This window comes from Perna viridis, chromosome 7 (genome assembly GCF_037379345.1).
Source record: "Perna viridis isolate PV_CMFRI_1.1 ecotype Kerala chromosome 7, ASM3737934v1, whole genome shotgun sequence".
In the NCBI taxonomy this organism is placed as follows: Eukaryota; Metazoa; Mollusca; class Bivalvia; order Mytilida; family Mytilidae; genus Perna; species Perna viridis.
Genome location: NC_142451.1, coordinates 18832068 through 18851423, shown reverse-complemented (window position 1 = coordinate 18851423; position 19356 = coordinate 18832068). Strand labels below are relative to the sequence as shown.

Below are 19356 nucleotides of genomic sequence, written 5' to 3'. Positions count from 1 at the left end.
AACTTGCAAGATTGCTATGAAACTTACATGTAATGGGTTTTAAGTTACCATATTGGGATACATACATTGTATGTAAAATAAGGAACAAAAAAATTTTAAATTCATCATGTTAGCATATATACATGTACCTATTTACAACTTCTATTTCTACTGAAACCATGTTTGTAGCTCCTAGAAAAAGTAGGTACAATCAGTGTATTGACTAGAGAATATTTTTCTTGGTATGCCATATGTACATAAGACAGAAACCAGAAAACAATTTAGCCTTAGACATTTTACATTCATTACTTCCACTGATCAATGTATTTAATTCTTAATCCTGTTGAAGTCTCTGAGGTGCCATATAGTTTATATACATATAAGTCCTTTTCATATCCTTTTGTAGTTGTTATAATTTCAATTTTCTGAAGGAATCTTCTTTAGTATGGTAATGAAATTAGTTTAAAAGGCTGCTTTTGATACAAATATTTGTCCATTGTTTCTATTGTTACATTTCATGGTACATCTAGTATTTTACACCTTCTTTATCTTAGGTACAATTAGAGAATGTATTTGAATGGAATGACATACTGGTACTTGTAGACAATTTTCAGTTTGTTTACTCTTCATGGTCAAGATGTCCTTAGCATGAAACTTTGAACATATCTCCAATACTAGTATATAATGATATTAACTGGTTGAAAAATTGTTTGGTACTATTTAAATGTGACTGGATTTAGGCAAGTGTTAAACCAGTATGACTGACAGACATTTATTGTTCTCATCTGTTTTATAATTGATACATAACTTGATATTTTTTTGTTTAATTTGCTCCATATAATTCTATTTGATGGTACATGTACTTGTACTTGTTTTTTGTCAAACAACATGCAGCATGTGTTTAGTGCACATTCAAAGTTTTGACATGACATGATATTCCAAGTTTTAATTTTGCCATAACTCACTTTTTAGTTTAATGATATGTGGAATGGCTCAGTGATCCTTAGCATGCCATTATGAGCAACCTCTTGTTAATACATCTATTAAACTTTTAAAGGACATTTTAACTACTCTTTACAACTGCTATGGGTAAGGAAAATGTCAAATTAAATGTTGAAGTGAATGTCTTAAACATAACATTTTTCAGTAATGTTGACTATAAGGTTTGGTTTTAAAGAGGTAGACCTAGGGTAAGGGACACAACTCTTAAAAATCATTTGAATGTTTGTATTCAGCATTTTACATCAGTCTTATGTATGCATCTAATTAACTTGGATTCATTTTATTCTGCTTCAGATGAAAGCTTCAGAGGCTTTGGTGAAATTGAATATGATTATGATGCAATCATATCACTGATTTTATGAGTTATGTCCCTTACCCTAGGTCTACCTCCTTAAGCTTAGTAAGAGATACTTGATGATTATGGCCCATTTTAGGGTCTTCTTATGACGCCCCATTGACAGATGTGTTATAGTATAACCTGGGCATCTGTTGGTATCAACACTGTGGTGGAATTGTTTGATTTTTTCTTAACTTTTGTCTAGATAATATTAAAGAGTGTTTCATTTTGTTTTTTCTTTGTTTTCATATTTTTAGTTGAGGTGTGCAACTTTCAAACACCAACACAATGGAAAGGTTTTATATAATTTTGGAAACAAAAAAAAATTTGCTACTAAAAACTAGAAAGAAACTGACTTCTGAATGATTTTGTTAAAGTTATGATTGATTTGTTTTGATCCTTCATGTCCAGCTGTGTGTAACGTGGTAAAGGCTAGCATTGTTAAGGTTAACTGTTTGAATTGGAATATTTCTAAGGGCTTAACTTATGACCCAATTATAATAGGATCAATATTGTTGTGTTAAACTATTAGTTTAAACCTCTCCCCCTGTGTGTTTATAAGTGGTTAAAGTTAAATTTCAAGATCACAGCAAAAAAATTCTTAAAAACCATTATCAAAAATATGTTGTAGAGATAAATTTGAACAGAGAATGGCACTTTGTATAGTCTCTGATTTATATGTAAATCTTGTTAGTAATCTTATTGTTGCACTAGAGTCTTGAAACAAAGTGTATGTGCATTTAAATCTCCAGTTATGATTTTACACTGTTTTAATAGAATTACTGTACTATATAACAAGTCCTAACAAGCCTGTATTTCAAAGTCCTTTAGTATGGTGTACCTTTAATAGGTTCCTTTTCTATTTATACATTCACATTCTAAACTTTTGTGTGTGTTTGAGTTGTATATATATTTATAAGTATTGGGAGTTTTTTTTATATCTCTTTTTCGTTTTCATCAGATATTGCTTCACATACTGTTCACTATTTTAACTTGTGTGATTTATATGTGCCTGGATTTATTATCATACGATTAATTTTGATGAATTAATAAGGTATAGTATTAAATTTAAGGTATATTTTATACATTATTAAAAGAATTTATAAAATATTCTATCTAATTTTTCATTTGATACTACATATATGTAGATTGAAATGAGCCAGACCTGTAATGGTTTTGGTGAAATTATAGCCAGTTTAAATGTAAGTTAGTTTCAGTCATTTCTGAAGAGGCATAATTGTTTTCTTCTTATGTCTGTCTGTCTGTTTTAAATATTTTGCTATATTTTACTTCTTTGTACTTGTTCATATAACGTTCTTTCACTTTTTATAAAGCAGGAGAACTTGACAGAGGTATATGCACATGTATATTTACTGTGGTCAAAGTTCTTTAAGTTGAAATGATAATTAACCTAAGCTGACAATTATTTAAGGAATGATCATTATATTTTTTTCAGTCTATGAGGAAATAACTTCAATCACTTGGTGCACACTAAATAACCTGGATAGCATCACGGGTAATTGAGTTTATTTCAAATAGAACGAAAAAATATCACAGTCATTCCTTATAATTCAATTTTAGTATCAAAATTTAAGGAGTAAAGCAGCAAACAATGTTGATGACATAACAGTCACAAAATTTGGTCTATGAGATGATAGATAAAGGGTGTTACATCTGAAATTAAATTATTTCATAGTTAAGAACATGTTTGGTTTACTTAGACTGTATATTTGGGTTTGGGGTGGTAAAATCATGGTCTGGCCTGTGCAATGTTGATAAAAGTAAGATTTGCACATGTACAAGTAAAATTTGTCGAAAAATATGTTCTTGACCTTGTTTAATATAGTAGGTAAAATTGCTGTTATATGGAAAATCTGGGGCTTGCAGTGTCAATATTGTGATGTTCTTCATTAGTGGAACATAATTTTCATATTTTCTTAGGGAAAAGGTAGGAAAGACCCTTCAGTAATAATTTTATGTTCAGTCTTACCCAGTCTGTTTTTCAGTTCCTGTTTTTTTTTCATACTTTCATTGTTGAACAAACACAATCCCATAAGTAATCAGCTGTATAAGTTCAATGCTTGTAAGCCTTGCATGTCAGTAGAATCTGACCATCCTTTGTATACTAAGCCTGAAAATTCATATTTGTTTGAATCAAAATGTTTTCTTTTTTCATCTTATTTGTCAGACCATTTCAACCTAGGATTTTCATTAAACACTAAAGTTTTACAACCTCTTATGAAAACTTGTTGGTTCTGTCACAGCCATTGTTTGCTTTGGTTTTCTTATTGGCTTTTCAGATTTCAATTTATAGTTTTGATGAATATGAAGAACAATTTATTGTGTTATGTGTCCACACAACTATTTGACTGGTAGTTTTATTGGGTAAAAGTTGTTTATGTCCAGGTACATTACTACATGTTTTGTAGAAAGCCATACTCTGAATGCTGTCATTTTAATATATGTACACTTATTCCATAACTTAAGGGGACCAATCTATAGCTGGTATTTGTTTTACATGTGGACAAAGCTTACCTTGCAAGACCACATGTGGACACAGCTTACCTTGCAATACCACATGTGGAGACAGCTTACCTTACAAGACCACTTTACACAGCTTGCAATACTGTACAGAAATTGAACAAAGCCTTTGTTTTTAAACCGCATACATGTATTTACATAGTCTGGAAGCTAAACAGCTCAATCACTAATACTGTTTGTACAGAATCATTTTCTAGTTAACTACTGTACATATACTAGCATGTGTTTCTGTAGTCCATTTGTTATACTTTTCTAATTTGAATAAGGATGAGTAAAGACTGAATTATTCAGCTTCTCAATGTGAAAGTTATTTTCTCATGGGCTTGTTCATGGTGTCTATATTGTAGTATTTGTCCGGTTTTTTGTAGATCTCTAGTTATTAAATGTGATTAAAGTGCTGCAGTATGATTGCCATGGACTTTATTGATTGATGTTACTAGATTGTGCAGTATTATATTAATGTATGATTATTTGTCATAGTAGTCATGTCAAATTCAGTTCGGAATTCATCTAACATTTACTTGAAGGGACTAAAAAATATAGCCACATTTTATCTGAAAATAAAATGGATATTTGTTCACTTATTTTCATTCTCAGTGCTTTCCCATGATGATGTGCTATGCAGTAATTTTATCTATATGACCTGCACATTTTTGTATTTGGATTACTATGCTATGAACTGTAATAATATCAATATAGAGATTGTGTGTAGATGGTGTCTCTAGTGCAATTCTAATTTTGCTTTCCATTTTTATAGTAGTCTGTAAATTTTTTCAAGACTTCAGGAATACATTGTACATGTACATGTATTAGTTTGAGAGTAATACTTTAAATGAGGGAGTTGATTTATAGCTCATCAGGACATCAAATGAAATTATGTGTTCTTGTTGACTACATAAATTGTGATAGATTCTAGACAGGATTTATATTTGATTTTTTAATCATGCATCTAAATCAAATATTTGAATTTTCTTGTTTTTAGAGTTCATGTTTCAATTTGACCTTTATCTCGATTTCAGTTCCTATTTGATCAAAATTAGCATGATTTAAATATTTGACAAGAACGCTGATGTTTGATTTTCATGAAAACATTAAAAAAAATGTGTTAACCTTTTCCAAAAGTCTTTAATAATAGACAGAAACCATATCTATGTATGCACCCCTAAAATAACTGGTACAGTGGCCTTGACATAATATACATGTACATGTATATTTAAGGTCACTTACCATTCAAAATATTTTTTGGCATGAAGCCTTGATAGTTCCTTGTATTATGGAATGCTTAACCTTCAATTTTTTTTCTGAATTAGATGTCCTTGTAAAAACTCATTAAAAGGGTAATAGTAGAACTGCATATTACATTATAATGTGAAAGCATAAAATATATTATATTCTGATTGCTCTTACATTAAACAGTAGTATTTGCGAAAGGTGAATTTTTGCAATTGTTCATTTGAAAAAAGTCATTTATTTCTTTACTACCATTAATCATTGTTTTAAATTGATATGAATTATACACGGTATGGCAACACTTTCTTGTAAATCTTGTGAAGTTCTTTATCCATAAAAGGGTTTTGATGATGATAATAGATAGGTTTGTTGCATGCAGACATAACCAGTCGGTTATAATATATGGAGTGCTTATAGAACATATCCTCGGCATATCCTTGAAATGGATTGTTCCCATAAAGTCAACAGGGAAATTCTTGTAACTTTCCTGACCCTTCAAAGATATACAACAATTTATGAATTGCATAATAAAGAGCTGCCTAATGTTATACTTTACATAATTTAGAATGGTGCAAAGTCATATTTGTTATTTATTGAGAGTTTATTGGAGATATTTCTGAGTCATAGACGTAGATATTGGCTACTTGCATTAGACCTAACAGTTGTTTAGTGTAGGAGTTCTTCTCATGATGAGGAAAACAAATAACACAGGGAATTGTTGTGTTTCTGTGTAGTTATGATATGATTATTAAGGGACCATTTTGGAGTCATGAGTTGAATGCCCTCAATTTGTGATAGTTTTTGAGTATTACAAGGAGAATGGGTATTGTGAGTATGTCAAAGAGACAACTCCACTCGGATGAAAATGTCAGCTGAAGGCTATTGGATTGTTATGGAATTGTAATATTTACAGACCTGATTTTTTCAGTTTTTCAAATCAAGGTCTTACTGTTATGATTCTCTTTTTACTGAATTTTTACTTCCAATTTCTGCTTCGTTTACCTTGGATAATTTGTTATTAACATTCCCCCTCCACTGTAAAGTCAGGAGTTACACAGTGGTAGTGGTGTCCTCCCTCCCTTCCATACTTCAGTTATGCAGAGTAGTACTCTCTTTGAATGTTTTTGCTTTCACTTGGTGTCTTTTGTTATTAACAATTCTCAACATCGTCTCCTCTGAATCTACTGTATGGATTTGGATGAAACGTTGGTAAAAGTGCTCATCATAATGAGATCTTATCTGTGATGGAATTTTGGTGAAAATATGTTGACCCATGTTGGAGTTATTGTCCTTTTTTGACACTTTTTTGGCTGTTTTTAATGTTATTACTTTCAAAAATCTTCTCCTCAGAACCAGCTGTACAGAATTTAATGAAAGTTGCTATTACTTTTTATTTAGGCTATCCTGCACAAAATGACCGATTGGATTTCGATTGGTAAAAAAACATGGCCACTGTTACCAAAAATAGAACATAAGGGACAAAATACAGTTTGTTTGCAAATAATTCTAAAACTGTTGAACATAGCCTAATTCTGATGGAGATTTATTATTCACCATCAGCAGACAGACCTTCGCTGAAATTTTGTTTTGTTTTTGGACACATATCCAACTTAAATGTTCTTCATGTTAGATAATGTTTGATGTTCTTTTCATCAGCCCAACAACTAGTGAAGAAATAGAGAAATACTGGCCATTTAGCATTTAATAAAGAGAATCTAAAGTTTATCTGACATCAGATGTCGGCAAAGTTTTTTTTTTTCTTTTTTTGTTTTTGTTTTTTTGTTTAATTGTTCTATACTTGAAGATGTGATTGATTGTTACTCTTTCAAAGTAAGCATTTTTGTCAATTTTTGACTACTTATAACAACATACTTTTGAAAACCTTTTTGTGGGGTGTATGTAACATTAAGGGTTTGTCTGACTGGATGGCTAACTTTATAGTTAAGACCACCTTAAGACTTCCTCTCAGTCTTTCTATAGTCTGAAGAAAAAGAATTATAAAAAAAAACTTGATATGTATAAATATATTTGAATAATAATGTCAGTTAAAATTTGCGATTACTACATGGTCTATATATGAAGTAGCATCCTTAGTATCGTATGCTTTCTTTTGTAGAAATAGCAAGAGCATGGAACAATGTTGGCAAAGTCAGATCAGAGGTATATTTAACTAAGGAATTTTATCAATGTATTGTCAGTGTGGGGCATGCCTGTTAAGGATTAGGTGTTCAAAATATTCTTAAAGGAAAACAAGAGTTGTAGTAATTTCTGATAAAAAAAAGTGCACTGTTTAACACTTGTATTTAGTTAACAAATAAAAAAAAAATCCAATATAATCAATAAGGCTATACTAGGCTTACTAAGGTTTTAATCAATTTAAATTCTGATTGAACGTACAAAGATTACTTATTATAAGAGGTACAGGTAAGTTAGGTATTTACGTTATTATATTATTGATGTGTATCACCCATGTTTGTGGCTAATTAATCGGGAATATTTTTTTCCAACTCGGTGCTCTGTTTTAGTGACAACTGATTGAGTTAAATGTAACATTGACACTGTGTCCTTGAATGGTTTGTTTTGTTCATTCTCCTCATTTGTGTCTTTCTGTTTGCTTCATTTGGTTGTGAAATTAATCTGTTGATTTAATGTACAGTGCATTACAATGGTGTTAAAGCATATAATTAGGTGCACTGTGTTCTGTAGCTGGAGCACCTGCATTTGTGGACCTGTTGATGAATCATCATTTATTAGTATATTTGGTTAAAAGTAACTATTCCCTTTATTCTGTAGCTCTATTTTCAATAAAGAAAGTGAATTTACACCATGAAGATTAAAGTGAGACAAGAAAACAATTTTAGGAAAACACTAAAAATTATAATAACTCAGTGGCCAATGTTAAGTTATTTTGAATCCTTGCTTTGTACTTAAAATTCATGATGAATGTTGCTTGATTATCATTTTAAAACCATGAAACATTTTTAGAGAAGAAAATCATTACTGCAGTTTGAATGCTTTGGCTAACTTGAATAGATATAGCACAATTTTATGAGCTATGTCTACATTCTTGTGGCTTTAGACTAGAGGTCATATTTAAAGTCTAACTGCTTACTGAAATTTGATTAGGTTTATGCTAACTTGCTACAAGTCTCTGTATTCAAATTTAAAAATCTACACCTTTAATTATTCACACTACATCTCTATATCACTGATGGATAATGAATAAATGATATGATGTATTTTAAACAAAAATATATGACAGAGGGAATACAATATATATATATTACAGAGGGAATTATAGCAAGTCTTGGTTTACGCTACATTATTGCAATATTTAGCAGTATGCATTTAAATGAAATTTATAATGATGATATGATGTAGATTACATGTATATTGTCTGTGTTAGTAGGCGTAGGAGAATCACAGAAAATATGGCCCAACTGTTATAGGAATAAATATATAGAAAAATAGAATGATTTGTTTTCAAATGCATTATATATTTGAATAGACCTTCTTCAAAATTTGATAAGCAACATTCAAGGTCAGCTAGCATTTGGATTTCTGTGCATTGCAAATTTTTACCACTGATACAGATTGTCCATTGTTCTATTGCTTGCAAAAATGGCAGCAAGGGACAGGTCATTGCCATTTATCTACAGTAGCTGTGTAAGGTTAACATACATTGCTTCATGGTGTCTGAGAATTACATCAACCACAAAGACTATTAACCTACAAACTTTTGACAGTTTGAAAGTTTATGATTGTGAATGATTCGTATTATGATTGTTAATGATTCGTAACATGTGAAATGTTATTTTTTAGTTAAGGAAGATGGAGCAGAGAATGGGAGATATGCACAGTTCACCTCTGTATTTGAATGAAACAGGGAATCCCAGTGTTAGAAATTATAGCTCCCTCATGGAAAACCCAAACCTAAATGAATTCCCATCTGGGGTAAGTTCTTGTTGGCTTCATTCATTTTGCACTGTCATGTCGTGAAAAAAAAATCATTAAAAGAACTATTACAAGTCTCTTTTTTTTTTTTTTTTTTTTTTTTTTTTTTTTATAAAGTTTATGAAAGTCGGTGAAAAGATCATTTTGTATTTGTTATGTAAATAATTCTCCAAAAGTTAGCTATATATGCAAGTAAAATTTTGACTAGGTGCTCAAGCTGTTTTACTTTGGGCCCATTTGCCCTTCTTTGCAGGGGTTATACATGTATTGGAGTAAACAATAACAAATATTGGTTGTTGTCATATGTTTATGGCAGACCTCAAAATAAGACTAGGTCAAATTCAGACTTAATTGGAGCTGAGTCCTTCTAACACAGGCACATAATATAACATGCTTCGATGTTCATTATAGAAATAGATTATTTCATTGTTATTTTTACTTAATCCAATAATCTTATACAAATCACTTAAAAGTATACATTGTCGAACATTCACTTTTATTCTGTATTGGTTTTAACTCTAACTGTAATTGCATTTTATTGAATTTTACTCCTGAAACTCTGCGTCCATTTATACCTACAGGATACCTGAGATAAATAATTTTTTAATATCTTGTATTTACTTTGAAATGAAATCAATATTTTTAAACTTTATTTTACAATAACATCTCTGAAGTAGTTATTAAAATGTGACAATTGTTTTTCTTTAAGACTTTATGGGGCCTTTCTATGGCTATTGATGCATTGTTTAAAAATTTGAACGATTTTTTTTTCATTTCTCATTTCATGGTGGAACTCTATTAGGTACAAGTGCTATTGATTTCAAAATGATTGGAAAATATGTAAATCTTCATGCAAATAGTTTTGAAAGATGGAGCATTTACATTTGGTTCTATGATTTATCATGCATTCACAAGAATTGTTCTTGATGTGGTCATGTTGATATGATATATTTATGGATGTATGGTGTTATAGTGGTAAAACTGTTTATTTTTACAGGCTGTTGTGGACAATTATGGAAGAAGTAATATAATGAGAAACAGAGAACAAAGAAAAGTCATTAGAAAAGGTAAGGTTTTTATTGTTGCTCAAAGAATCTACCCTACTTACTCAGTGATGCAGTGGTAGCTCATGTTCCTTAAATGCATGATATGTAAGGTTCAAATCTTGATCATACCAAAGTTTTATGAAATACTTTAATGCTTTAAAGTTAGTGGTTGCTACTTCTTGTTGACCCTGTGCACTTTTTAGTTTCACTTTACTGTTGCATTCTCTAAATCAGCATGATGGAAGAGTACAAAGAAGGCTTAATCAATTGAACAAATGCTCTTATCCAGAAATGCATAGATTATTTGCTAATTAATGTTTAACAAGTTCCATGTTTGTAAATCGTTTGAATGGAACTTGCTAACAACAACATATCTGCTTCACTGTGTGTGACATTAAATCTCTTGATTTTTCAGATGATGAAAACGATGATACAACAGGAAATAAAAGAGTGGACTTCAGAGAGCGTCAAGAACAAAGGGAGATAAATCCTGATGGTACATACACCGATTTACCCCCAGGGCCTATAAATACAACTTACATACGTCCAAACTCACCTTCTAATACCATGCAAAATACACTAACAGACACAAGAGCCATCAGGGAAACTGAAATCCGATTTCTCAACGAACCTACCTCTCAAGTGGCACATGACCAAAGACGTGTGGGGTCAGAAAATAGATTGACCCATGTTGATGTTATGGTGCCTGCAGCCTCGAAATCCTCATCTTCCAGTAAACACTCTACGCATTATCAGGGGACTACTTCTAATAAGGATGGCAATTATGATTGTAAAACTGCTGAGAATGACAGACAGTGGGAGACGGGTTCTACTGACTCAGCACAATCTGATGATATACCCAAAAGAAAGTTCAAGAAGAGTATCAAGGACATTGGTGAAGGTAAGGGTCAAGGACTTTTTATAATTATATTTTATAACCTATTGTTAACTTAGAATTGTAGATTTATTATTTTGTGTGTGTCATGTGCTCGATTGGTGTAATACTGACAATGGCTGTTGAATAGCATCATATCTACTGTACTAGTAGTTAAAATGGCAAACTATCAACTATGTATGAGTATAGTTGTCATTGATTGAATTCAGAGGATACTCCTACTTATTTATAAATGTGTGAATTACTTGCTTTTACACATTCAAAGTGTTAAATAAGAAATGTTAAAAATCTCTGACAGAATCATAATAATCTGCTACAAGTATGGCAGACATAATATTAAATAACAATATTGGCTAGTTCCCTTTGGATTCTAGTCTTTTCTTTTTGTGTTTAGAGTGTGTCTTTGGTAGTTTATATTTTACAGTAGGCTTTTAAATGGTGCCATAGGAAGGTAGGGGGATTTTAAGTGTATTCATTGTTACCATATATTTATGCTAGCATTATTTATAAATAAGGCCAATGTAAATGATAACTCTTGTTTCCTGCCAGCAGTAACAAATAAGTTGGATAGGTAGGTATGGAAAATTTTTTATTTTTCAAAAGTATTTAACAATGAGTTAATGGAGAAACTATCTAGACTTTGACTGTGCTTGAGCCAAAATGGTCATAAAATGTTATGGTTAGGCACAAAAAAAGATAGTATAGGTAGGTTGCAGGAAACTTGCATATAATTTTTATGGCCTTAAACATGTGTAAGAAATGAAAATGAAAAACTATGGCTATAAATGAAATTTATTATTGTTAAGAAGTAAATCATTATTTGAAGTGATTTATGACCTCATTGAAAGCTAACTTTGGTCAGAATTAATTGGTAATTTATTTTTTTATGTGATAAGTCTTTTTAAATGTTTGTTTTATATTAGAATGTTTACTCATTAATATCAGGAGATTGTACCAAACAGCCATTCCAAATGGTTTTGTATCTAAGCTTTGCCATGCTTCCTTTACAACAAATTAGTTTGTTTGTCCAAAACATGATCTTACAAATTTTTTTGTCCTCTTCAATTAATTCTTAATTATGAAAATAGCTTTGGAAAAAATCCATATAGATTTTAGATGAGACTACTATAAAAGATGTGTAATTAGGATAGACTAGAGTAATTAAATCCTGGGATAATGTCGTGGTGACCTGGTTTTTAGTTAACCATCTATAGATATGGCCTTTCATTCTCTGCTATTATGGCTGGAATTCATGTCAATAGAAGTACAGGGTTTTGTTGCTACAGGATTAATGTTAACACTACAAAACTGCTTCCTATCATCATGATTACAATCAGGGAGGTTCATTAATTGTTATGAAGTTAAATTTATCCATGTTGTAATTCCTTGCTGGAAATGGAAATTAATGTCATGTATATTATTTCCTCCCACCATGCCTTCTGGTACATCATGTCGCCTTTTATCGATGATTTATATTTATCATTTCATTACAATATCTGTAGGGATAGGTTTGTTTCGACTTAATGCATTAAAATACTGAATATTTTGTGGCAGTTTAATTTTCGAAATTTTCAAAAGACCTTTAATACAAAAATTAGTCTGTCATGAATGATTGTATAGAAAGCTCTAGAAACTTTGAAATAAAGGGAAATAACTCTTTGATTGGATCCTAATTTAGTTGATTTGTTAGGGAACTTTGAACATATATTGAGTCATCTACTTTTGATGTAGCAAAATCCTCTCTTTTTTTCTGACATCATAATGATTTTAACATTACATTGGAACAAAACAAAGAAATGTTGGGATTAATTTTACTTTGTGCCAACTATTACTGTATGTTTCCAAATTATAGTACTATATAGTTCAAAGATTATATATTACATTTTATGTGTCAATGCCTTGGATTTTCTATGTTGTTTAATTGTTACTAGAAACACCATACATAGCTAAAACTTGGTTTTGCAGTTCTAGTTAAAAGAAATAGAGATGGATTGAGTAAGCTGACTTCACCTCCCTGATTTTGACTAACATATAAAGTGTTTGTTAGTTCTTAAAGGAGATTAACAAGACATCAATAAAAAATATACATGTTGCCAAAGAATGTAAAAATTAGTGACAGAAATATCATCTACTGTATTAATCTGTCAAAAACTTTAAGTAGAGAAGATAAAAAATAAAGTATTATTTTGGGTGAGCTTGACAGGATGGTGGGAGTCAATTTAATTATGTGTGAAACATTTCATTAAAATCTTTTGAAAAGGCCTATTGATAAGTTGTAAGGGTCTTGTCACTTTAGAAATGTTTTATGCTTTGTCGATATTGCAATGTAGTACATGTAATAGAGTTTTGATGTTAGCCTGTTTTGTAATTACTGAATATGTTGACATAGTTCCATTCCATATATCCGGTATTTAATACCAGTTAGGTCATGAGATTACTTTGTGAAAAATTTTGAAAAAAATGCCATGTTTTCCAGTATGAACTATTTTGGGAATTTATTAAACCACAGCTCCAAAGTGTGATATGGTTTTTGTCCATCTGTCTGTCACAACTTTTTCGTAACTTTTTCCTGCAACTACTTGACCATATACTAAAGTTTGAATCTACGTTTCAGTTGTTTAAATTATATATTAACAATATTTTTCATGAACAAGAAAATAAACCTTACCAAAATAAGTTTCACTGATTTTTTTATATTAACAATAACAGTACAATGATTTGACATAAAACTGATATAGAAATGAGGCTTAGTACTGAGGGAAAATGTGAGGCTGTGTATAGCACTTTCACCAAAGTTTTTGTTAAGTAAGTGCACTGCTTTTGTGTATACTGCAACAAAATTTTTAACGAAAAATGAAGTTTTTTAAGGAAAGCAACATTTTTTTATTCAAAGCAGTCATCATCCTGGCATCTTCAAAATCAATACAACATTTGAGACATCTTAATTGAAAAGTTACAGTCAGTCAGTAATCATATATCACTTGTAAATATATGATCAATGCATTTTGACTGCTCAAATAGAACAGTTGCAGTATGAATGAATTTATACTTGCTTAAGGTAATAATGCATAGCATTTATAAGATAATCCTGGAAGATAATGTAACTGCTTCTAACCTTATCCACTGTGGTTATTGCCAATGAATTAAGATTTTTTTTTCTCCTTCCATTAGGCTGTTAAACCATTTAATAAGGTTTTAGTAGATCTGTTGTAAAAACTAAATCTATTACGTAATATATCATAATGAAATCTTTTCTAAACTACCAATAAATAATTAGATTTTGTGATTCACAATGTTAAAATTCAATTTAAATGTTACAAATAAAATAAATGAATCTAATTTTTATTGCACAAAGTGACCTGAAGCTTAAAGTCAAAATAAATTCTAAGTTGCCGAGAGCTGTACAAATGTATATTTTTTTCTTAAATCATTGGTGATATATCCCACTGATCGACCCATTAGTAGGAAAATGTGCTTATTCATTAATTATTCCTATCTCTTTTTCAAATATTTTGTTACGGAATAGATTAACCAGTGACACAGTTCCTAAACTATTGTGATTTTAACTGGTTTCTGAGTTAAGGAGATTATATTCTATTATTTCTTCATAGTAGATCATGGAATAGCTTACCAGGTTTTTCTGTGTAGTACTTAACTCATATCCTTAATGTTTAAGTCATTAGAGAGTTCTCACTATAACTATAATGATATGTGAAATTATTCTGATATTCTTTGACAATGATTATGTATTTATAGAGTGAAGGAATTAAAGATTTTTTTTTAATTTAAGAAAAAATCATTTTTCAGAATAACACAGTTTATATATTTGTTGTGGTTTTTGGCAAAATGCCAAATAATTTAAGTTTTATCTAATTGTTCTACAGTGTGTCAAGTTTAGGAATATAAGTAGAAATTCAGTGTATTCTTTGAGAATATTTAAAAATGCCAAAAAACTTCTTTTTTTTTTCAATGTCCTTTTTACTTGATAGTGGCCTATATATAAGTGGCACTGATTAGCAAATCTATTCTTTAGAATATGATCAAAACAAATTGGGGATATAATGTATATTCTCCACACAAAGTATGATGAATTTATCAGTGCTTCTGAACCATTTAGCATGGACCTCTCTGTGACAAGCACTTAGTTTTTTTTTCTGTGTTATATTTCTTATTTGAAATGTAAGTTCATCACTTGATTTGAAAACTCACCTATACTGTAATATTGATGTACATGTATTTTGATCTTATGCTCAATCTTAATAATGGTGTCTTTTTAACACATTTAACTTGTTTATAGCGTTGTCAAAATGTTATGTAAAATGATTTATTGGATAGACCACTAAATGATCAGAATTATTGAAATGATAATTCAAGTTAGAATGGAAGAGCTTAGGAATCATCATTATATTGAATTGAAATGTACTATAGTTCCAGGAATTAAACTCCCTTTTTCTGACATTTTCCCATTAGACCTGAATCTCAACAGAAAGTTTTTTTTTCAAGAATAAAGACTTAAAGAAAAATTATACTACTACTGGTAGGGGAGAAAGGCATTTTTTTTTCAAAACAAAACAGCATTCTGACAAAATGACATAAATAGTGTGATGGAGGTGTTTCATATTGAGCATAATTTTTATGAAAGCAGATTCTAAATAGTTGAGCAGCTTCAAATCAGAAAGTAAAGGTGTTGTGGACTGAAGTTTGTAATTTAATGTGGGTGTGTTTGGTAAAGATCATGCGTTGTACAAATGTATGTAGGCCTAAGATCTTTAATCTGAGACATGCAAATGGATAGGACAAATAATATATCATTGAAAAGAAATAAAATTGAGTTTAAAAATCAGCACTTGTATGTTTAATTAGTTTGTTCAGTGCAAATTTAAGAATTTGACCAGTTTATCTAAATACTTATAGTCTGGGAGTCTTACAACAGGAAAAAAAAAACTTTGGAAATAAAAGATTTTAACCAGAAAAGTTAACAAATATGGACTCCAAGTTGTTTCTCATAAAAGTTTCATATATGAATGGGTATGGTTAGGTAATTAAATTTTATGACAAAATCATGTTAAGTTTATAAGAGATGAGGATTTTAACACACATGTAAAGTGTACTTTCTTCCATGTCATTGTATTTGTCAAGTTGGTTTTTGATTTATCAGGCGATGTTAAATTGTCTTTGATCCTTCCTACTATCTTGTTGCCTAGATTTTTGAGAGAATTCAAAGGTAATTTTTTTTCACCCACTTGTGACTATTGACATAAATTGAAGCCTATCATGATTAGGCCCAAATATATAATTATATGTTTCTGGTAGTTTTATACAACGTATATAAAGATTTAGTCAATATATAATGATTACCGGTATTTGTTTATACATGTAGGTGTCTCATCCAACATGTGCAATGCATAGTTAATTTTCATTTACAGATTTTATTTTATGGTTATGGTGAAATTGAATTAAAAATATCTAGTGATAAGATGAAAACCCTAAGATGTTTTAACATGCTAGTTTTTGACTGATTTGTTCCAGTATAGTGCCCTCTGTACCCATAACTGTAGACAAACTCACAATAATTTTTATTTTGGAAGTATGTTTGTCTTAATTGGAATTTCTTTGCTCTTTAAATTTTCATTTAAAGTTATGGGACATTGACTGCTGTAGAAGGTGGTATAATTAAACTGTAGTATGTCAAGTTGGTTGTCATAAGTTGGAGGTTGTAGGTCAAAATTTGTCAGCTTAACTACCTGGACCTTAGATTTATTTCAGGAGAAAATAATGAGGTGTTCCAACAAAAATAGTTATTCAATAGTCCATGATGATATAATGCAAAACTTTATTATTATATACATTGTTATAATTGAATTGGCTTTTCTGTGAATTTAAACACACAAGTACTTTTGTTATAACCAGTGAAGCTCACTTTATATGTTGCTAGCTGCCTCCAGTGATAAAAACTTTTATTTACTGAACATACACAACTTGTTGTCAATCTGCCAAGCAACCATTACACTGTTTGTTTGCATACAATGCACATGTTATTTTACATCTATTTATTATATGAACACATCAATAATCCAATCTGAAATGCCAGCTGATTACTTTTGTCCTTAGGTAAATCGTTTACCCCAGTTTTGGAAGCAGGAGGTATATAGTGATCTTGGTTTCCATGAAGTCTGTTTGTCTGTTTATCCCTTTACACCTTTTTTTGTAATAGTTTTCTGTAAACACTGCAACAACTGATCACACAGCCACTTGATATTTTCACAGAAGCTTTACATGGGTGTGCCATATTGTGGAATTGGATTTTAGGCTCTAGGGATTTTAACTTCCTGTTTGACATTTTTTTTTTTTTTAAATATTTTAAGCATATAGTTTATAGATGGGAAGCTGGGTGTATCCTTAAGTGATTTGCTCACAGGTTTTCTTGTGTTATCTTGTTTAAAGTTCATTTATACTATTGTTGGATTAAACTTCAATACATTGTTGTTAGTTCATACCATCAATTAATTGTTGGATAAAGTCTTTCATGAATTTGGCCTTGTGTCTTGTGTCATTAATCTGATAGAATATTTAGTGTTTGTCCTTCCCCTTATATATAAATATGATGGATTACTATTTTCGCTTTCAGAGTGAAACAATACTGTCCCATTATCATTGCAAGCAGTGAAATAATTGCATCAGGAATTAATTCATTACATTATTAACTGAACACTGTCATCCTGCAGAGTAAAATCAATCCCATGTCAGGAACCAGTATTGTTATAGAAGATATATTGGTTGTATGTATTGAAATCTGTTAATGTTAACATGATGTCCCTGGGAATGTCCATAGTGAAAAATATTGTAAAAACTTCCTTTGATACTAGATACTTTTGAATGAGTTTTGGATTTCAGGATTTTACTTTTAAAACTTCAGGTAATTCACAATTTATTGTTTGATTGCACCTGTATTTTGCTTTTTTAAGTATTGATACTTATGAATTTTGCCTTACTGGAATACCTGCTGACTTAATTAAAAATTTTGCCAAAGCTATTTTACTGGATACTTTTAAATAAAAAAATAAAGATTTGAATTTTTCTGCGTCACAATTCTTTTAAGTTCATACAGGTATCTATTTTGTTGATTACAGATTTTATTACATGTATTATCTAGCATACAAGTATTATTAAAAGCATTTAAATTTTTACTTGGAAAATGTCCCTTTGCAATCTAGGTATTGTTTTATTCTTTGAAGTGAAATAATTTAATAAAAATGTTCATTCCTTCAAAATCTTATATGACAATAAACACTAATAAGATTAATTAAATAATTGAAGACTGAAGAACAAAAATTTGGTTAGAAGAGCCGAAAAAAGTTTTAAGTGATGTATTGCTATTTTCTACATAAATTTTAAAATTTAGTGATCAGTGAATTGTTACATGTACATGTATTTGAATTTTTATCCATATAATAATATGGGCTAAAACCAGTAAAATTAGGATTGGCATCATGAATCTTGCTTACTGTTTTGATACAGGTCTGTGATTGCAGCTTGGACTTTTAGCAATGAGACTTTTGGAAATGTTTGGAGACTATGTATGTTTATGGATGTATTCAGATATATCAATAACACATTGATTTTATTTTTTGCTATTATATGTTTTTCATGCTCCAAGAAAAGGTTCTTAGGTCTAATTATAGCTAAGAGTTTATCGATGTATTGACAGGAGGATTGGGTAAAGTATAATACTAAAAAGGTCAACAGGTTCAGCTGCCCTTTAATAGTCATCTTTCTCTGGTAAGTGAATGTAATTCTGTCTTCAGGAAATTCTAGGTCTAGTCAATGTACACTACTTGAATATGGTTCTTTTGGATTTGAGAGGTGGTGGTTGTGCAGTTTTGAAATTGTTTTATTTTCTATATACCGTTTTGTTTTTCTTGAGATGGTGTAATCGTTTATGGTTTTTAGACTTCAATTTAACCTACAGAGAACATCAAAGGCTTATTGGTTGATTTTGATACATGTTATGAATAACCTAAATCCAGCAATGCTTAATACTCATCAGATTATTTCTTTTACTCAAGCTTTTCATTCATTCATAACTTATTTTATTTCTCTATAGACTCAGAAAATTTCTATTTATGGCCTTTTTCTACTTTTGTTTACATGAACTGAAGTATCTCAGTGGGTTCAATTGTCTTTGAGACAACTAGATTTCCACAAATCAATGGTCATTTCCAAAGTTCCCTTTCATCACTCCAATGCATCATTCTAGACTTATCCTGCTCGCCATATTGTTGTATTAAAACAGATCAATTGGAAAAATTTGACAAGATAATTGGTTCAATGATAGGACATCGATTTTACAGATAAACTCAAAGCCATTTATA

The 19356-nt window shown here is 30.3% G+C and overlaps 1 protein-coding gene across 3 annotated transcripts in view; it reads left to right on the top strand.

The window, feature by feature from the left end:
* Positions 1 to 19356, top strand: part of LOC148611662 (centrosome-associated protein 350-like) — a 118630-nt gene that overhangs the window by 14498 nt on the left and 84776 nt on the right. For 2 of the 3 annotated variants that reach the window (XM_088592431.1, XM_088592432.1), the window contains exons 3-6: positions 7206 to 7249; positions 8912 to 9043; positions 10041 to 10110; positions 10505 to 10990. In XM_088592431.1, coding sequence (XP_088448557.1) covers positions 7206 to 7249; positions 8912 to 9043; positions 10041 to 10110; positions 10505 to 10990 — 732 coding nt within the window. Of the gene's footprint in view, positions 1 to 2214; positions 2373 to 7205; positions 7250 to 8911; positions 9044 to 10040; positions 10111 to 10504; positions 10991 to 19356 lie in introns of those variants that run through there. The other variant, XM_088592433.1, reaches the window with a different exon arrangement.